At 47.4% G+C, this 19,831-nt stretch overlaps 1 protein-coding gene across 2 annotated transcripts in view; it reads right to left on the bottom strand.

Moving 5' to 3' along the window:
- Positions 1-19,831, bottom strand: part of ldb2a (LIM domain binding 2a) — a 44,405-nt gene that overhangs the window by 8,196 nt on the left and 16,378 nt on the right. For both annotated transcript variants that reach the window (XM_067247422.1, XM_067247423.1), the window contains exons 3-6: positions 9,492-9,664; positions 5,138-5,260; positions 2,448-2,531; positions 659-782 (exon numbers count right to left, since the gene is read on the bottom strand). In XM_067247422.1, the coding sequence (XP_067103523.1) occupies positions 659-782; positions 2,448-2,531; positions 5,138-5,260; positions 9,492-9,664 (504 nt within the window). The remainder of the gene's footprint in view (positions 1-658; positions 783-2,447; positions 2,532-5,137; positions 5,261-9,491; positions 9,665-19,831) is intronic.

Raw genomic sequence — 19,831 nt, 5'->3', positions numbered from 1 at the left:
TTCTGCATTACCATGCAGTTAATGTATGTAAACTACATGACAATAATCGTCTCCCACTGTGCACAATGAAGTCGCTGACAGTGGGCTCTGAAACTCAGGAGCGTTCTGACTCTAATCCTGTGAAACTCCATTTTCCTTTTCAAAGTGAACAGTCTGCACAGTACACTTGGGAAGACGCTGGCGAGGGAGTTGGATTTGGTGGTTTGATTACAGTGGACCCTCTTAATTAAAGTTCAGCTACTCTCCTAGTAACACAGGTTTGAGTCAGAGGGTTTGTACTGGTGTTGGTTTTTAAAAGACATCTCGTCACGACTCGGCGAACATTGCAGTAATTTGTAGCCCTCAAATGTGTCCAGAATTCTGCTGTTTTTTTCCTCCAGCTTAAGACTGCGCACGACCAATTTAAACCAACTATTATCAAGAACCTCCCCCCCTTACCATCCATCAAACTCTGACACGGCCGCTAGGTCGCAATTAAGATTCAGGAGACATTTCTGATTAATTTCAAACATGTAGAATACATTTTTCAAGCACTGTGAAATACGGATAGACATTCAGTAACACAAATCATGCGATCAAAACATTTCATTACCTTCTGTTATTTGGACTGCTTCTGTCAAAGAAGCGGGCTTGGTTAGGTAGGCAGTGCAAATGTTACCTGGTGGAGCCACCATCCTCTGCCACTTTTGGAACAGGCATGTCTTCAGACAGTCCCTAGGACTGAGGTTGTAGGTCTTGTGCCTGGACATGAGTTCCTGCATGGGCTCCAGTATGACACACAGCTGTGGACCACAAAGGTGCACAAAGGAGCATTTTAGTTTATGTTACACACACCCACACACACCTGTGTCCCAGTGTTAGTTTGGGCTTGTTTCTACAGCGCGGTGCTGAGTGGTAGGCGATGGGAACAGCTCTCTAAGCCCATGCTCTCTACTGATATTCTCTTCCTGACACTGGAATATCCTCCGGCAGCACAGTGAACAATCCCTGGATTTGAGCCTGAAAACAAGAGCTATTTACAGGCAGAATGGTAGGAAGCCTGCAGCCCTAATACATGGAAAGGCTTAAACAGGCTGACTGCAAAAAACAAGTAAAAGAAGGACCGGTTTTGACCCTTAGCCAGGAAGCCGTCACCCTTAAGGAAGAACTGATAAATGGTGGGAAAGCGCCTTTCGAAAGACAATAAGGACGGCGTTTGTGCGGGGAAAGGGTGTATTTTACTTCAACACTCAGCAATGTTCAGATAACATAAAATCAGTTCAGCTGGCGGAAGACCGATGTTTACACTATATTCTTTTTGGGTATAAAACCCTCCCTTCACCTGGGAAAGCCTGCCAAGTTCTCCACCAGACCAGCATTTATTACTGAAACACAAACAGGCTGGCTTTTGTAATGAAGCTGGCTGAGAGTAATTCTGAGATTCCAAAATAATTTGGATAAATCATTGGAGAGAAAAAAAAAAGATTGGATTATAGATGACTGGATTATGTTTGGTTTTCGTCAGCGAGATTATAAAAAGTAAATGCATTCCTGAAAGGTTTCTAATTGTGGCAGTAAACTAGAACCTTGAAGGTCTGAAAATGAACAGCAACACAGAGACCCTCTTCAACCCTTCCTTCCCTCCCCCCCACCCCTCCTCCCCTCCTCACTCCCACTAACACAAAATGTAAAGAATGGTCATTAAAATATCCCCAAAAGCTCTTTCTCTCTCCGCAGTCATAATAAACAGTGGATGTTCCTTGGCTACTGCGCAGCATTTCACAATTATGAGTCTCAACAGGGAGTGTTCATTAATGTTATGCTAATTTTCTCTATCCAATTAATTCGCTCCCTCTCTCGCTCTCCCTCTCTCTTTCGTTCTCTTGTTCTCCCATTTGGAAATCGTAGCTGTCACTCAGCCGTGGACTGAAAAAGAGCAAACAAAGCCCTCTGAAATAATGACTAATGTATTCCTTCTCAGACAGCTTACCCAGTACTTTCGCTAAGTATATGTTATAAATACATCAGAGAATGTACCTAAAAAGTAAACAAGGACACACATAAGGTTACCTCTGAGGGAGTTATGCGTTGATTAAAGGAATATTGACTCAAGTGGAGAGAGTGTTCACTTTCGCTTTAGTACGGACATGTGAACAAAACATACAGGCAGACAGAGAGAGAGAGAGAGAGAGAGAGAGAGAGAGAGAGAGAGAGAGAGAGAGAGAGAGAGAGAGAGAGAAAGAGAGGGAGAGAGAGAGAGAGAGAGGGAGAGAGGGAGAGAGAGGGAGGGAGAAAGAGACAGAGAGAAAGAGAGAGAGAGACAGGGAGGGAGAAAGAGACAGAGAAAGGGAGGGAGGGAGAGACAGATAAAGGAAGGGAGGGAGATACAGAGAGAGAGGGAGACAGAGGGAGGGAGTGAGGCAGACTGGCAGACAGACAGGAAAACAGACAGGCAGTGGGGCTCTTACCCTGAGGTAGTTGAGGGTGAAGTTGGTCAGGCCCATGCGGGTGATGTTTTTAGAAAGCTGCTCCAGCACCTGAGGGTCTTGTGCCTGTGGGTGAAGGCCAGTACAGTGAACACTTACTGAAGAACTCGTTCCTAGATTGCTAATTACTGTGAAAGAAATTAACCCAACAGCTATTACTGCCGGCAACTATCCTTCTATCAAAATGCCATGTCCGTTGCTTGAATCCACAAGCAAACTGTCTGTTATTGTCCTGGTAGTTCACACACAGCCCCATCATTCATGAGGTTATTACATTTAGTCATTTAGCAGACGCTCTTATCCAGAGAGACTTACAGTAAGTACAGGGACATTCCCCTGAGGCAAGTAGGGTGAAGTGCCTTGCCCAAGGACACAACGTCATTTGGCACAGCTGGGAATCAAACTGGCAACCTTCTGATTACTAGCCCGACTCCCTCACCGCTCAGCCATCTGACTCCCGTTATGTGTCACCTTTTTAGAGTCTGAATTAAATCTGAAGTTGTGTTCTATTCTGCTAACGTTGTATTCTGCTAACGTTCTATTCTACTAACGTTCAATTCTGCTAACGTTCTATCTGGCTTCTCAGCTCCTCTTTTTCTTTTCCTATAGCAAAAAATAAATAAAATAAAAATAAAAAAATAAAAAAAAGCTGCACATATTGACAAAGCAAGAGATGGCCCAGTCTCAAGGCTCACTCATATTCACCACCTTATGAAATATGCATCGCTCCATCTCAGCTTGCATCGTGGTGAAAAGACAGTCAAGAAGGAAAATATCAAGCCTTCCTCTACTGTACACCACACCAGGAGTGAAGGAGAGGAGATTTCTTGTTTAAGATTTCTATGTTTCAAACATGGGAAAAGTCATTTTTGAATCTACAGGCTGATCTGGCGCCTATTCAAAAATAATAATCTCTGGAGATCTTTTAAATGGATGTTTATGTAGGTGTATGTGATTTTGATTTAGAAAGTGGGTATACACAGCAGGATTTGACCGTAAGACCATTCCTCGAAAACCATGGTTACCGACAACAGCATTGAGCACCATTCCAGAGCTGAATGCTTAAAACTGCATGTGTGCCTGTGTGTGTGTTAATGACAGACCTCTTCAGTGCCTGTGTGTGCCTTTGTGCATTTCAGTATATTTCTGTGTATATATACAGTACTGTGAAAACATCTTAGGCACCAAAGATTTTTTACAAAAATATGATCAGAAATATATATTCTTTGTCTTCTGTATCTGTGCTGCAATAGAAAAGTCCAAAAAAAGCATTGCATTTTAGCTTTACTTTTATAGTTTTTTATACGTTTTTTAAAACTTTTGCTACTATATATGCATATACAGTCTGTGTGTGTACATGTTTGTGTTTACACATACATACGTGTACATTTACATTTAGTCATTTAGCAGACGCTCTTATCCAGAGCGACTTACAGTAAGTACAGGGACATTCCCCCCGAGGCAAGTAGGGTGAAGTGCCTTGCCCAAGGACACAACGTCATTTTTGCACAGCCGGGAATCGAACCGGTAACCTTCAGATTACTAGCCCGACTCCCTAACCGCTCAGCCATCTGACACATACATGTGTATGCACAATATATGTGCATATCCTACACATCTTACATATATATGTGTGTGTATGTGTATATATATACACACACATACTGTATATACACACACGCACATATACTGTATATGTGAGCAGGGACTGCAGATTCTTCATTTCTGAGTCACAATCCTGTCTCTGTGCCGCATTAGTCGAGGCTTTTATCACAACAGCTAACTCACGTTTGCGCATCATTCACACGGAGACACACACATCCGGACTAAGCCCTCCACACCCCTCTCTCCTGGAATAAGTGTGAAGACCCATGGGGGGCAATTTAATGGTGTGTGAATTTTATATGAAGATTTTAACCAAAAAGAAGGCTGGCTGTACCAAAAAAAAGACACTTCTAAAATATACCTTTGGGCCCAGAGGGCCGAGGAGAACGTTTCAGAGGAGAACATGTGTCTGTCAGGTGTGGAAAGTGCTATGAGGTGTTGTTTAGGTTAGAGGTTGAATGCATATGCAGAGTAAACATATTATGTACGTGACTCATATGAGGACATACCAGATTATGAAACGTATGGATATGTGATTAGTATAAGAGGGGTGTTGCAGGTACCTATAAGTTTCTCCTTAAAGTGCCCTTTCTGTGTAATGTTTATAACACTTACGGAATTAAAGTGATTATTCAGTTGAACTTGTTTTTGTTGTATATTTATAATTTTTAATTTCCCGGCAAGGGTCTGTCTTTTATCCAAAGCCGCCTTTGATGTCTCGCAAATAAATTGGTTTATAAAATCCTGTCCAAATTGGAACACTTTTCAAACTGCTTTGTCTCCATTTAAATTCCTGTGCTCATGAATAGCTAGTGACTTTGCGGTGGCCCAGGCAGTACAGAATACTAGTTGGTGTCTTGGTAGTGTAGAAGACTGGAGGGGTGTGTTCAAAGGGACACCTGAGAGGGCAGGAGTGGTCCAACACATGTTGAAGATGTCCGTGTGTGTATGGGAGTGTGTGTGTGTATATGAGTGTGTGTGTGTATATATGAGTGTGTGTGTGTATATATGAGTGTGTGTGTGTGTATATATGAGTGTGTGTGTGTGTGTGTGTGTGTGTGACTTACGTGCATGGCCAGTATGCTGCGGGGGATGAGCTCTCTGTACTGTCTGATGGTGAAGTGCCAGGTCTTGATCCTCATCAGGTCATCGAAGGCAAACTCTAGGATGAGACGTCCCTCTGTGCACACCTGTCCACACACAATAACACAGGTCACACACACACAACAACACAGGTCACACACACACAACAACACAGGTCACACACACACAACAACTTGGTTCACTTTCCAGTGATGCATTCATTTAGCAGTCACTTTCATCCAAAGTGACGTACGGAGAAGGAATTAAACCTGTGACCCCCCCCCCTGATCTGCAGTCAAATGCTCTAACCACTGAGCTGTTTCTTATCTCACAGTCCCACGCCTTCTCTCCCTGACATGCAGTCGTCCGTTTAATCAGCTCGTTTAATCAGCTCCAAACAAAAGGATTTTGTTTCATAAACAACAACTGGATGTTCATGTGTAGCAGACCGGCTCCTGGTAGCGTACAGGCTGCTCCTGTTAGAGGAGCAGGCCGGCTCCTGTAAGAGGTGCAGGCTGCTAATGCACACTTTTTTTGGAGCTCTACTCAGTTAGAGTGTCTGCTTTTCCAGACCACAACGACTTTTAAAAAGATATAGAGAAAGGTGTGTTTACATGAGAGACAAAGGATCTTTGGGTCAGAGTGAGCTTCCAATTAAGAGACAGAGAGGGAGAGGGAGAGAGCGAGAGAGAGAGAGCAAGCGAGAGAGAGGAAAAAAACACATATTTTGCCTTTAGCAGAATTCAGCGCTTAGCCGGGGCCCTTGCGTTTCCCTATGTTTCGTTGCTGTGGCAACCGGGGGAGAGGAGTGAGCCAGAGCAGGCGAGGAGAGGAGAGGAGGGGAGAGGGAGGAGGGAGGAAGGGGAAAAAAAAATCAGCTGATTAGTTGGCATGGCAACCGAAAAGATGTAATCCCAGCAGACACACTCTAATCAATGCCCCTAGCACAGATGGTCTCTGGAGGATCAACAAGAAAGAAGCTGGCGGGCAAACAGGCCCCAAGTCACGTGGGTCGCTGCTAGCTAGCTCCGCCACGCCGGAAAAAGAAAAAGTATATATATAAAAAAAAAGGATTTTTTTTTTCTCCGCATGCAGCTCCTAAACCATTGAATATGTGATTTAACCCCTTCCAGTGCTGTGGTAGTCTGCTTCCTCCTCCTGAGAGGAGAACATGGTATCTCCTCACACAACCAGCCAGGGCTTAGCCTTCCTGTTAGCTGCAGTCAGCACTTATATTTATAGATATCTCAAAAATATACTCATTTTCCTGGATCCGAGCTCTCTATCGGAAACACGTTTGGCTGCATTTGCTCTGATACTGTTGATGGGCAATCTGTCTGAAAATGTGGATGTATTTAGTAGATTAGAGTGGATTAGTGCAGCGTGAAGAAATGTTTGAAAATAATCCAGCATTAAGTGTTTAATGGACAATGGAAAGGCCTTAATTCTACTTTGATTATAACTCTAACTGTTTATCTGACGGATGACCTCGGGCCCAGAGATAAGAGCAAGTTCAATATACGATACATCCAGTGATGTAAACACCACTACAACTTCCAATCACAGAAGTGACTGCAGACAAACCCTTCCCACAGTTACATTTACATTACATTTAGTCATTTAGCAGACGCTCTTATCCAGAGCGACTTACAGTAAGTACAGGGACATTCCCCCGAGACAAGTAGGGTGAAGTGCCTTGCCCAAGGACACAACGTCAGTTGGCATGACCGGGAATCAAACTGGCAACCTTCGGATTACTAGTCCGACTCCCTCACCGCTCAGCCACCTGACTCACAGTTGATCAATCCGATTACTACATGACCTAAACTGCCTTGTCATTCAACTACTGTATCTCTCCACAGTGTGGATCATTCATACAGAACCCTTGTTGTGATCTTTCTGAGGATTGAACCAAAGTGAGAACGGCACGACCCTGCTGAATTAAACTGATGAGAACCCACTGAGAACCCCTCCTTTGCTTTTAGAGTGGGGTCGTAAATCTCTTTCCAAATCAGACCAGCCAGGATCACCCTGGTAAGTGCAGAGAACCAGCGAATCCTCACAACGTGAGCATCGCAGCTCCCACCACAGTACATCCCCAACAGTACATGGCTGACGACCATCAACAGTCTGTGGTTGTCGTCGGCCACAGGAAGTGGTGCACTGTACACGCTGGATAAGTCAACGTGCATGGAGTCCCCCTTGTAAACGTGACTTTTCTCCTGATGGAGGTAAACACTGGAGGCTTCTCCAGTGTCGGAGGGCGATGGGATGAAGCTGTCTGGCTCCTCTCTCAGCCCAGGGAGTCCCTACCTCCTGGGGCTGGCTAACAAGGCCCTGGCCCCGACACACACACACTCACACAACCCAGGTGTAGTAAAGCCTGCTGGGTAGTGAATAGAGGTGATGGGATACCAAAAGGGCTCAGCGGGGGGTCTTGTTGGCCAGATCAACACCCTGCCACCTCACCCCACCCTGCCACCCCTCCCCCTTACACACACACACACCTCCCCCCCCACACCTCTACCGTCCTCACACCCCCAGTTTACACATCCAGATCATTCCCAGCGGGATCACAAAGGGCTCCTCCCTCTGGGCCAAGGAGAGAAAGAGAGAGAGAGAGCGGGGAATGATTTCTCCAGGGATGAGGGATGGGGGAGGGAGGGAGGGAGGGGGGGAGGGATGGGGGAGGGAGGGAGAGAGGGAGGAGGGGCACGAGGCAGACCTGATTGAGATTCAGTACTCCAGAGCTCAGGGACTGTGAGCTGAGAGAGACCGTCTCTCTGTTATTGCAATTTTTTAATGAATTATTTTTTTCTTCCCTTCCACCTAAATGGGGTTTGTTAAGTAAATGTCATCTCGGTTGTTTAGTGTACTAAATGTATACAGTATATACATAATTTGGCTCGATCTTTCTAGAACTAGTTACAATATTATTTTTACAGTTTTGTTCATTTCACAATTTCTTCACGCCTCTTTGGTTTTTACTGTTACACGCTGCTTCTGGTTACACAGTGCTTCCTGTTACACGCTGCTTCCTGTTACACACTGCTTCCTGTTATACGATGCTTCCTGTTACACGCTGCTTCTTGTTACAGGATGCTTCCTGTTACACGCTGCTTCCTGTTACACGCTGCTTCCTGTTACACTTTGCTTCCTGTTATACGCTGCTTCCTGTTACACAGTGCTTCCTGTTACACAATGCTTCCTGTTACACGCTACTCCCTGTTACACACTGCTTCCTGTTACACTCTGCTTCCTGTAACACGCTGCTTCCTGTTTCAGTGCAGAGGCTCGGGGCATTGTGGGTAATGTAGTTTTACAGGCGTGAAATGTGTGACTGTTAAAATCATGCAGTGTGCCTCACTGCTGTGTTCAGACTCATGGTACATGGCATCTCTTTAGCCTCTCTTTCTAGCGCCTTGATTGAAATTCAGCAGACAGCAGAGCGTCCCCTCTGGTAGACGGCCATGTTCACGTCGTCTGTACCTGGGGTGTGCGTGCTGTACATAGAGCAGGTGCACAACCGAGTTGAATCTCTGAAACTCATTCCACGGTATGAAAACCGTCCGCCCGCGCCATCGAAGAGCTTTCCTGTGGCGCAGCTGCTTCGTAGACGTGGTCGTCAAGACAGAGGACTCCAGTGTGAACCCAGGAGTGGCCAGGGGGGGAGGTGTACCCGGGCCAGGGGGGGAGGTGTACCCGGGCCAGGGGGGGGAGGTGTACCCGGGCCAGGGGGGGGGTGTACCCGGGCCAGGGGGGGGGGTGTACCCGGGCCAGGGGGGGAGGTGTACCCGGGCCTCTATATATACTGTGTATATATATTTTTTTTTCTGTATATTTTTTTTAAAATATTTATATATGTGAAAAATTTCTATATGCGGAGCACCCCACCACCACTCAATTTCTTGTTGGTCGACTTCTGTAGAAAATGTTTTTTTTTATTTTTATTCTGTTGCAAAAACTGCATGTGCGTAGTCCTGCTACGACGCGATGCCCCGAGAATGACCTTGTCCGCTTCCTCTTGGTCTGCTGCCTACAGTTCTCAAGTGATGCAGACACAGCCAAACACAACACACAGTCACTTCACAGCAAATGCCTTTCATCTGCAGGCCTTTCATCAACCTTTACTGAGCCAGGTACTGCACACCATATCAGCCTTGTGATTGCAGACGAGCCAGTTTCAGCCCTAATTGAATTACACACACATCCAAAGAAAGATTTTTTATTCTCCTCATAGAATTGATTTGATCTTTGACCAGTTAAATGCCTCACTTGGCCGATTATCATCTGGTGTGATGAATTATTCACACTCACAGGTCCTGGGTCAGGTCTTACCTTTGTAAACATTGGTTTCCCGTGCTGCGTGACCATGGTACACTGATCGCAGTCCACCGTGATGCAGGAGTTGTGGAAGGACTCCTTGGCGTGTTTCAGGATGTAGTAGAGGTCGGTGACTCCGCCTTCGAACACCGTGGAGAAGTAACGTGGGATCAGAGTCCGTCCGATGGCTGGAGGGAGAGGGAGAGGAGGAGAGATAAGTCCCTAGTCATCACTGGGTTGAGAGGACCTCTAACTCCAGTAATGAGTTGCTGACTAAGAGAGTCATTTGAGGACTGCATCACATTAGATCAGCCACTGTACGGCGTATGGTACCGGTGTGTGGAGGGACGCCAGTTTGGTTAACGTTTCTCTGCCGGTAGATCCTTACGGTGTAAACCTTACAACCCCACAGTTCTGCTTTCACGTTTCTTTCCACATGCTGTTAGCAGCATAAAAAAAAATGAAACAGCAATGCCAAGCAGTACATACTTTTACCAGCAGGTTATAAAATGACTGATTTGTTTGTTTCACCGTCAACAAACATAATTAACAATCGGTGGATGTTTGTATAGAGGAGTAGTGATCAGATAGACGACACAAGAAATACATGAAGGGTTCAGTTATTCATCAATCCAAACGAGACCAGGAGAAGGAATGTGGAAAGTATGTCAAGAGCCTTCTGCCCTCAGGCTAGCTTGTGTCTTTTGTCAGTCTTTCCTCTGTTTAAAATAATATAATGGGTGATTTAAAAAGATCAGGCTTTTGGATACACGTGATATTATGCAAAATCCGGACAAGTGCCTTTTATCAGTCAGGCTACAAGACTATCTGAATATTCAATTTGTTAAAGATGACGGTCTATCCAAAGCACTGCAGGTACAGTGTTCTCGAAAGTGAACTGTTGTTGAAATGGAAGTCTGCCTTCGCTACCAGGACCATGCTGGGAACCCTTCATCCTTCACTTCCTCGTGCCTAACAAGTCTCTGTTATTCTGTCAAATATTCATCATTATAGCATTGCCTGTAAAACGTAGCGTTACATTACACAGAAGCACGGCCTCTGATTTGAAGCAGAAATAATCCATCTCAGAGTCAACACTCTGCTGGGTGGAATTATATTATATAGAAAGGCGAAGGAAATAAAACTTAATTTAGAAATGTCCCCCCAGACAGTGGAGGGACACTCCCTAGGTTATGACTGAGCAGTGGGTTCTCCAGAGAGAGGGAGGGAGGGAGGGACAGAGGGAGAGAGAGAGAGATTGAATGAGAGAGAGAGAGAGTACCCGTGACTGGTATGTTTTTTCAAATTCGATAAAGTCGGGCATGACTAAATAAACATAACATTTTACGCCATGTGAGCTATGGCTTGAGGAGGAGAGGATGGAGGAGGAAGGAGAGGAGGTGGAGAAGGAGGGAAAGGAGGTGGAGGAGGAAGGAGAGGAGGAAGAAAGATTTGCGTTCTATGTGTGTAAATAACACACATAGAACACACATCTTTCTCTGATGTCAACCTTTTTCCTCTCCACTCCCCCCTCCCCACATCCACCATATCTCTCTGCCCCCCTCCCCACATCCACCATATCTCTCTGCCCCCCTCCCCACATCCACCATATCTCTCTGCCCCCCTCCCCACATCCACCATATCTCTCTCCCCCCTCCCCACATCCACCATATCTCTCTGCCCCCCTCCCCACATCCACCATATCTCTCTGCCCCCCTCCCCACATCCACCATATCTCTCTGCCCCCCTCCCCACATCCACCATATCTCTCTCCCCCCTCCCCACATCCACCATATCTCTCTGCCCCCCCCCCCCTTCTCTTCACCGTTGAAAAACAAAGTGAGCCAAGTAGTGTAGCTGACTGCAAATGCTTCGCGCCGAGGAGAAGGAAAAAAAGAACGAAGAGAGAAGGAGAAAGAGAAGGGGGGATAGGTACATGGAGACAGCGGGGAGAGGAGAGAGGGAGGAAGGAGGAGGGGAGAGAGAGGGAGGAATAGAAGAGAGAGGGATGAGGAGAGGAGAGAGGGAAGAGGAGGAGGGGAGAGAGGGAGGAGGAGGAGGGGAGAGAGGGAGGAGGAGGAGGGGAGAGGGAGGAGGAGGAGTAGGGGAGAGAGAGGGAAGAGGAGAAGGTGGAAGAGCGGTTTAACAGAGGAAAGGAGCAGCGAGTCTTTCCTTCTAAATGCAGAATCAGCCTCACAATGCACCCAGCTTCCAGAGACACCCTGCTAGATGTGGAGCAGGCACGATGGCCTCCAAGGTTTCAAGCTCCAAAACCAGTTATTGCCCCATCAGTATTCTAGGCCCCTAAATGATCTACTGTACATACTATAAGAGGGGGCAGCAGGTGGTCAAATATTTCCAATTAAATAGAAACATCGCAAATTCTAGATAATTATCTTAATGAAGCCTATTTACATTTAGTCATTTAGCAGACGCTCTTATCCAGAGCGACTTACAGTAAGTACAGGGACATTCCCCCGAGGCAAGTAGGGTGAATCGAACTGGCAACCTTCAGATTACTAGCCTGCTTCCCTCACCGCTCAGCCACCTGACGCCCTTATTAGTCTAGATAGGCTAACTGCACTGTATGTATTGTAGTGTACATGGTCTCAGTGGGGATGAGTTATGTCTTGGTGTCTACACAAGTCAGGTGTCAGGGAGTCAGGTGGCTGAGCGGTGAGGGAATCGGGCTAGTAATCCGAAGGTTGCCAGTTCGATTCCCGGTCATGCCAACTGACGTTGTGTCCTTGCTAAATGACTAAATGTAAATGTACACAAGCACATTTGTGTTTCCTCCCCAGAATCGCCCGTCTAGGGCCCCGTGGTAGAGAAACGGGCCCCCAAGCTTGTTGAGATGATTACTGTTCTCACGGTAACAAAACAACACACTAATTAATGACAACAACAAAACAGGAATCTCTCTCCTCCTTGTAGTCCAACACACAGAGAAATGAGTCTGTTTTGAATCTTTCCCCTCCTCGCGCCGGTTCCACTCTCTATGCTTCCTTCGTCTTCCCACCAGCTAGCGTTCTGATTGGCTCGTCTTCAGATGTCCTCACTTGAGAGACAGGATTAGCCCGCGCTCGTTTTTGGGCGAACACGACAAGCAACATATGCCTCTCAAGTAATGTGTACCCAAACACACAATTTACAAATAATTAACGTGGTGTTAATTAGCCGCATTAATTCATGCCACTTTGTGGAATTGTTCCCCCCGCGAGCCGCCAGGACGCCTGCCAGGAGCCAGAGCCAGAAAGAAGCTGAAATATTCTGCTAGCAGGCAGGGGAGGAGGAGGGGAGGAGGGGGTGGGGGGAGTAGGAGGGATGGGGGGAGGAGGAGGGATGGGGAGGAGGAGGAGGGATGGGGAGGAGGAGGGATGGGAGAGGAGGTGGAGTAGGGGGGGGAGGAGGTGGAGTAGGGGGGGGGAGGAGGGATGGGGGAGGAGGTGGAGTAGGGGGGGAGGAGGAGGGATGGATGGATGGTGTGAGGGGGTGGAGTAGGGGGAGGAGGGGATGGGGGCGGAGGTGGAGTAGGGGGGGGAGGAGGAGGGATGGATGGATGGGGGGAGGAGGTGGAGTAGGGGGGGGGGTGGGGATGGGGGGAGAAGGTGGAGGGGAGGAGGGGGGGGGCGCTGGCGCATTCACACTCAGGCAACAGAGAGAATACACACACACACACACACGTGTTGTAGTCCTAAGCCACACTTGGCTTCAGTTTGATGAAGACAAACTGGTCACATTGGAATAAACTTTACTGTGAGGCTACAATATTGAAGGCTGAATATTATTTAACCATTACTTCATGGTTTACCTTATGAGATCTATTCATTTGTGGGTGTGGGGGCTGGAAGCGTTTGTGTGTGTGTGTGCATCTGTGCATGTGTGTTTGTGTGTGTGCTGTAGGAGGAGAGAGAGAGGGTAGAGAAAGAGAGAGAGCGAGAGGAGAAGGATGGGGGTTGGTGTGTGACCACTGTGAAACATACAGAAGACATTGTATATAATGAAGCACCCAGGGACTGGACTAGGCTAAGAGCACAAAAACCCTCATCCACACACACACACACACACACACTCACCCTGACATGGAAACGGCAATGCACACACACACACACACACACACAACACACACTCTGCACATATGAACATAAAACCTTCTGCCACCTACAAAAACTGTTTTTAATTAGATCAGATGAGATTTCTGAATATGAGGTTAAAAGATAAAAATTCATCTCAATCCGACAGAGCCGGTGAGAGGATGAAGGAGGACTTGACTGTTGGTCAACGAGCCCCCTGGTCCCCTGCCCCCCTGTCAGAGCAGGACAGGCAGCCTCACAGTGGGGCTCATGGAGGTAGATTGGAGCCCATTACATCCCAACAGGAATCCTGCAAAAGGTAGAACTGGATTTGGAACGAGGGGTGGGAGGAGGGGAGGAGAGGGGAGGAGGAAGGTGGGGGAGGAGAGTGATGGGAGGAGGGCAGGAGAGGGGTGGGGGAAGGTGGGGGAGGAGAGTGATGGGAGGAGGGCAGGAGAGGGGTGGGGGAAGGTGGGGGAGGAGAGTGATGGGAGGAGGGCAGGAGAGGGGTGGGGGAAGGTGGGGGAGGAGAGTGATGGGAGGAGGGCAGGAGAGGGGTGGGGGAAGGTGGGGGAGGAGAGTGATGGGAGGAGGGCAGGAGAGGGGTGGGGGAAGGTGGGGGAGGAGAGTGATGGGAGAAGGGCAGGAGAGGGGTGGGGGAAGGTGGGGGAGGAGAGTGATGGGAGAAGGGCAGGAGAGGGGTGGGGGAAGGTGGGGGAGGAGAGTGATGGGAGGAGGGCAGGAGAGGGGTGGGAGAAGGTGGGGGATGAGGGGAGTAGAGGGGAGCAGACCCACTGCAGAAGAGCATCTCTAGAAGCCCAGCAGGAGAGCAGACGAGCTGGAACCTTATGGATGATGCCGGATCAGGAGGATACTGTTTTTGTTCACCGTGTCTGATTGCTGAGATGATTGGAAAGGCATTTCAGTCAATGTTAAATAAATAAATATGCACGCGTATGAAATAAGTAAATATGGCTATGAATTCAGTCCTGAAATAAATGAGGCAATACAAATTGAAACAAATATAAATGTAGAAATTAGTTAATATAAATCATTAAAGAAAGTGAAAAAGGTTTTTGATTCCAACTCAAAGTTAATTATGTTCATAATATAAGAAAAAAACCTGTTGTGCGTTTGAAGCCAATGATGAGCAGAATATCTCAGTCAGACAGTAGAAATATATACACTGCCGGTTTACAGCATGAGATGTAGATTTAAAATCCACTTTTCTGGTCAGAACTGTGTGTACTGAGGCTCTAATCACATCTGGATGAAAAGCCGTAATCAATAAACACAGCAAAATATAACATCTGATATTGAAACTCATAATTGACCAGTCAATGAAGTGACCCTCTGTATTCAGCAGCAAACAACACAACTCAGAGATTCAAAGATCTCTTCAAGAGACACATTTTGTCAGGATATGCCAGGATATGTTTCAAACAACCACACCTGTCCTGACTGGGAATGCTGCACTAATCTCAGTCTGTGTGTCAGGACAGCGAGGTAGATGACCTCTGCCCTTAAGGCCACTGGTCAAAAACCAGTACGTTTCTGGAAAATAAATCTGCATGCGAGTTGCAAGGCGCACATGTAGTGTAGCGCAAGCATGAAGCACAAAAACACACACACACACACACACACACACTGTGCTAGAATGTGGGAATCACTGCCCAGAACATGAAATATTCATCAGTCATAAAACTTTAATTCAATCTCTCTCTCTCTCTCTGTCTCTCTCTCTCTCACACACACACACACACACACACCCACACACACACACACACACACACACACCCTTTTCATTTTCCTCTTCCTGAAAGTGTGTGGGGGTATCCTACCTTTCTCTCTCTCTCTCTCTCTCTCTCTCTCTCTCTCTCTCTCTCTCTCTCTCTCTCTCTCTCTCTCTCTATCCCCCTCACTGTCTCTGGTAAACACTTTTTTTTCAGCTCCTCAAATCGTCGCAGTTGGAAGCGTCATTAAAACCTGTCCAAATGCATTAGCAAAAGTACACCCAAGTTGGCAGAATTTAGAAACTGGAAACTATTTTCTAATTTAAAAAAAAAAATTTTTTACGGTTATTAAGGCTGGAGACCTATCCCCTGTGTGTTTAAAATACCACATATTGGGGAACTTGGGGAGACACATATGCAGAGAAATGCAGGTCCCTCAGATCCTCAGGATTCCTGGACTGGTGAATGCTCCTGTACACAAAACAGACACCCTATCCTCATTATGACCCCAACATGGCAGCCACCACTATGACCTCACCGCACGGTTAACGTGTGTTAGGGTCACAGCTGTTTACAACCATGAGCCTTGTGCGTTTTGTTTTAATATCTACAATAATTATATCTTACTGACAAAAGACTCATTCTGTGAAAAGCATATCTGGATACTGGTTTCATACATTCTCACACTCCCTAGTGTGGAACAGTGCAATTATTTCTCTTTTTTTACAGAGAATGAGCAGAGAGAGAGACAGAGAGAGAGAGACAGAGTGAGAGAGAGAGAGAGAGAGAGAGAGGGAGAGACAGAGTGAGGGAGAGAGAGAGAGATAGAGGGAGAGAGAGACAGAGTGAGGGAGAAAGAGAGAGAGAGAAAATTAAAATGAGAGAGAGAAAAAGAGAGGTTAGCAAAAAAAGGGAGAGAGAGAGACACAACACCAGTCACCCTCGCCCACCCCTGCGGCACGCCTGAATGCTGCCGGCCTGGAGAAGGAGGAGGAGGGGGAGGAGGGTGGGGGGAGAGGAGAGGGATAGTAGGGGGAGGAGGAAAGGGAAGGAGGGGAATGAGGAGGGGAAGAGAGGAAGAGGGCGGAGAAAGAGGAGGAGGGGAGCAGGTGGGAGGGGGAGGAGGAGAGAGAGGAGAAGTGGGGAGGGGAGGAGGAGGAAGAGGAGGGGGTGGAGAGAGGAGGCTGAGAGAGATGTGGGGAGGGGAGGAGGAGGAAGAGGAGGGGGTGGAGAGAGGAGGCTGAGAGAGATGTGGGGAAGGGAGGAGGAGGAAGAGGAGGGGGTGGAGAGAGGAGGCTGAGAGAGATGTGGGGAGGGGAGGAGGAGGAAGAGGAGGGGGTGGAGAGAGGAGGCTGAGAGAGATGTGGGGAGGGGAGGAGGAGGAAGAGGAGGGGGTGGAGAGAGGAGGCTGAGAGAGATGTGGGGAGGGGAGGAGGAGGGGGTGGAGAGAGGAGGCTGAGAGAGATGTGGGGAGGGGAGGAGGAGGAAGAGGAGGGGGTGGAGAGAGGAGGCTGAGAGAGATGTGGGGAGGGGAGGAGGAGGGGGTGGAGAGAGGAGGCTGAGAGATGTGGGGAAGGGAGGAGGAGGAAGAGGAGGGGGTGGAGAGAGGAGGCTGAGAGAGATGTGGGGAGGGGAGGAGGAGGAAGAGGAGGGGGTGGAGAGAGGAGGCTGAGAGAGATGTGGGGAGGGGAGGAGGAGGAAGAGGAGGGGGTGGAGAGAGGAGGCTGAGAGAGATGTGGGGAGGGGAGGAGGAGGGGGTGGAGAGAGGAGGCTGAGAGATGTGGGGGGTTCACATCCCCTAGAGGACGATCCTCCTCCCCTCTTCACCTACATCCATAATTCAGGAGGGGCTGGCCTCATGCCTCTCCCAGCCCACAACACAGCCCTGCGAGCAGGCTACACCATGCAGCCAGGGCCCCCAGGACCCCCACATGCACCAGAACTCCCCGGACGCCTCCACCAACATCACACAGCAGCATACTGGAAGTACCGTACTGTAAATGGGTCTACGTGTGATGCATCTTATCCTTCTGAAGTACTGCCTACGAGATTGAATAAACTCAGTTGTTGCTTCAGAACAAACTTCAATCTGTAGCCGTTGAGTAAAAAAAATGAAGTAAAATTTTGTTTTTGGAGGAACCTTGGTTGTTGAACCCAGGTATTGACCGAACACACTCTGTTCATCACCACAGAAAGTTCCTTGGAGGATGATGCAGTTCTCTCACTGGGACAACCACACAAACACACACACACACACACACACTTGCACACACCCACACACTCACTCCCCAACACACATGTACAAACAAACACACTCGCTAACAAACACACACGTACAAAACACACACACACACACACTCCTCAGGAACCCAGTTGAGTTTGTTTAAACAAGCCTTCCACCCCTCCGTGTCTGTGCTTGCAGTGCCTCCCCCCAGACAGCTGCTCTGGACTGGGCCTGCAGGGTGAGTGTTCCCCCTGGCTCCAGGCAGGCCCTGGCCCTGCTTCAGATCACCTCCAGATTATCTGAGGACACACTGAGAGCAACCGGCGTCCGCCATTATCATTGATTAGGGCACGCCAGGAGTCTAAGATGAACGAGAATTGAGTGTGTGTTCGAGTGTTCGTGTGTGTGTGTGTGCTTGTGTGTGTTTGCATGTCTGTGCATGTTTGTTTGTGTGTTCGTGTGTGTGTGCATTCGTGTGTGTGTGTGTGTGTGTACATGAGTGTGTGTGTGTGCAGGAGAGGTTGGGGGGGGATGAAAAAGGACCACATAAACATTTAATACCTTAAGTGAGGCCTTGAAGGCTGGTTCATAGGAGCAGATAAGTCTAATGCAAGGCCGGCCCTGCCTTATCCCTGGCGGATCCATCTCTCCATGTATTATCTATAAAGGTATGGATTTTTTCACGTGCCAATGCGTGTGTGCAAGCTTGACTGCGTGTTTGTGTGCATGTGTGTTTCTGTAGTGCATGAGTGTTTCTGTAGTACATGAGTGTTTCTGTACTACTTGAGTGTTTCTGTAGTGCATGTGTGTTTCTGTAGTACATGAGTGTTTCTGTAGTACATGAGTGTTTCTGTACTACATCAGTGTTTCTGTAGTGCATGTGTGTTTCTGTAGTACATGAGTGTTTCTGTAGTGCATGAGTGTTTCTGTAGTACATGAGTGTTTCTGTAGTACATGAGCGTTTCTGTAGTGCATGTGTGTTTCTGTAGTACATGAGTGTTTCTGTAGTGCATGTGTGTTTCTGTAGTACATGTGTTTCTGTAGTGCATGTGTGTTTCTGTAGTGCATGTGTGTTTCTGTAGTACATGTGTTTCTGTAGTGCATGAGTGTTTCTGTAGTGCATGAGTGTTTCTGTAGTACATGAGTGTTTCTGTAGTACATGAGCGTTTCTGTAGTGCATGTGTGTTTCTGTAGTACAAGTGTTTCTGTAGTGCATGTGTGTTTCTGTAGTACATGTGTTTCTGTAGTGCATGAGTGTTTCTGTAGTACATGAGTGTTTCTGTAGTGCATGAGTGTTTGGACGTTGTTAGTTAGTTGTTTTGGTTTGCGCATGAGAACCTAAATGATCCCATTTCATTGCGTCTAAGCATGCGCATGTGTTTACCTTTGAGTGTGTGCGATTGTGTGGGTATTTTTGCAGACAGTGTGTATTTTCCAGGTGGAATTTGTTTATACCTTCCAATGTAGAGATTTATTATTGATAACATTGAATCTTTCTCTGTCTTTCAATTGCTCTCTCTCTCTCTCCCCCATTCTTTCAACCTCCCTCCGTCTCTATCTTTTCCCCTCTCTTTCTGTCTCTCCCTCTCTGACTCTCTCATTTTTTGTCAACCTTTCCCTATCTCTCTTTTCTTACTCTGTATCTCTCTCACTCTTTCCTTCTGTCAACGTCTCTCCCTCCCTTTGTGTCTCTCCTTCCCTAGCTCTCTCTCTGTATCTCTCTCTCCCTCCTTCTCTTTCCTTCCTGTCTCTCTCAGGAATCTCTCTCGCCTTCCCTCTCTCTCTCTCTCTCTCTCTCTCTCTCTCTCTCTCCTTCCCGTCTCTCTGTGTATCTCTCTCTCTTCCTCCTCTCTCCTTCCTGTCTCTCTCTCTCCCTCTCTCTCTCCCTCCCTCTCTCTCTGTATCTCTCTCTCCCTCCTTCTCTCTCCTTCCTGTCTCTCTCAGGCATCTCTCTCGCCTTCCCTCTCTCTCTCTCTCTCTCTCTCTCTCCTTCCCGTCTCTCTCTGTGTATCTCTCTCTCTTCCTCCTCTCTCCTTCCTATCTCTCTCTCTCCCTCTCTCTCTCCAGATCAGTTCCAGAATGTTCGTAGCTCAGCTGTGCATGTTGCATTTGTCTGCATGCGTTCATGAACTCTACAGTTAGTCACCACCAGAATGATTTCTCAAATTAAATTTATACACAAGAAGGAACCAGACAAAATATGTTACTGTAATAGACAGAAAGAATATTGAGGTGCACAACTGTTGTTTGTATGTCGATTCAATTTAATACGCAGTTTTGGCAAGTTAAATGCGCTGTAGCTTATTCCATCATGATTTTCCTATT

Source organism: Osmerus mordax, chromosome 12 (genome assembly GCF_038355195.1).
Source record: "Osmerus mordax isolate fOsmMor3 chromosome 12, fOsmMor3.pri, whole genome shotgun sequence".
Classification (NCBI taxonomy): domain Eukaryota; kingdom Metazoa; phylum Chordata; class Actinopteri; order Osmeriformes; family Osmeridae; genus Osmerus; species Osmerus mordax.
The sequence above is the reverse complement of the archived record's forward strand: the minus strand, read 5'-3'. Positions and strand labels throughout refer to the sequence as shown.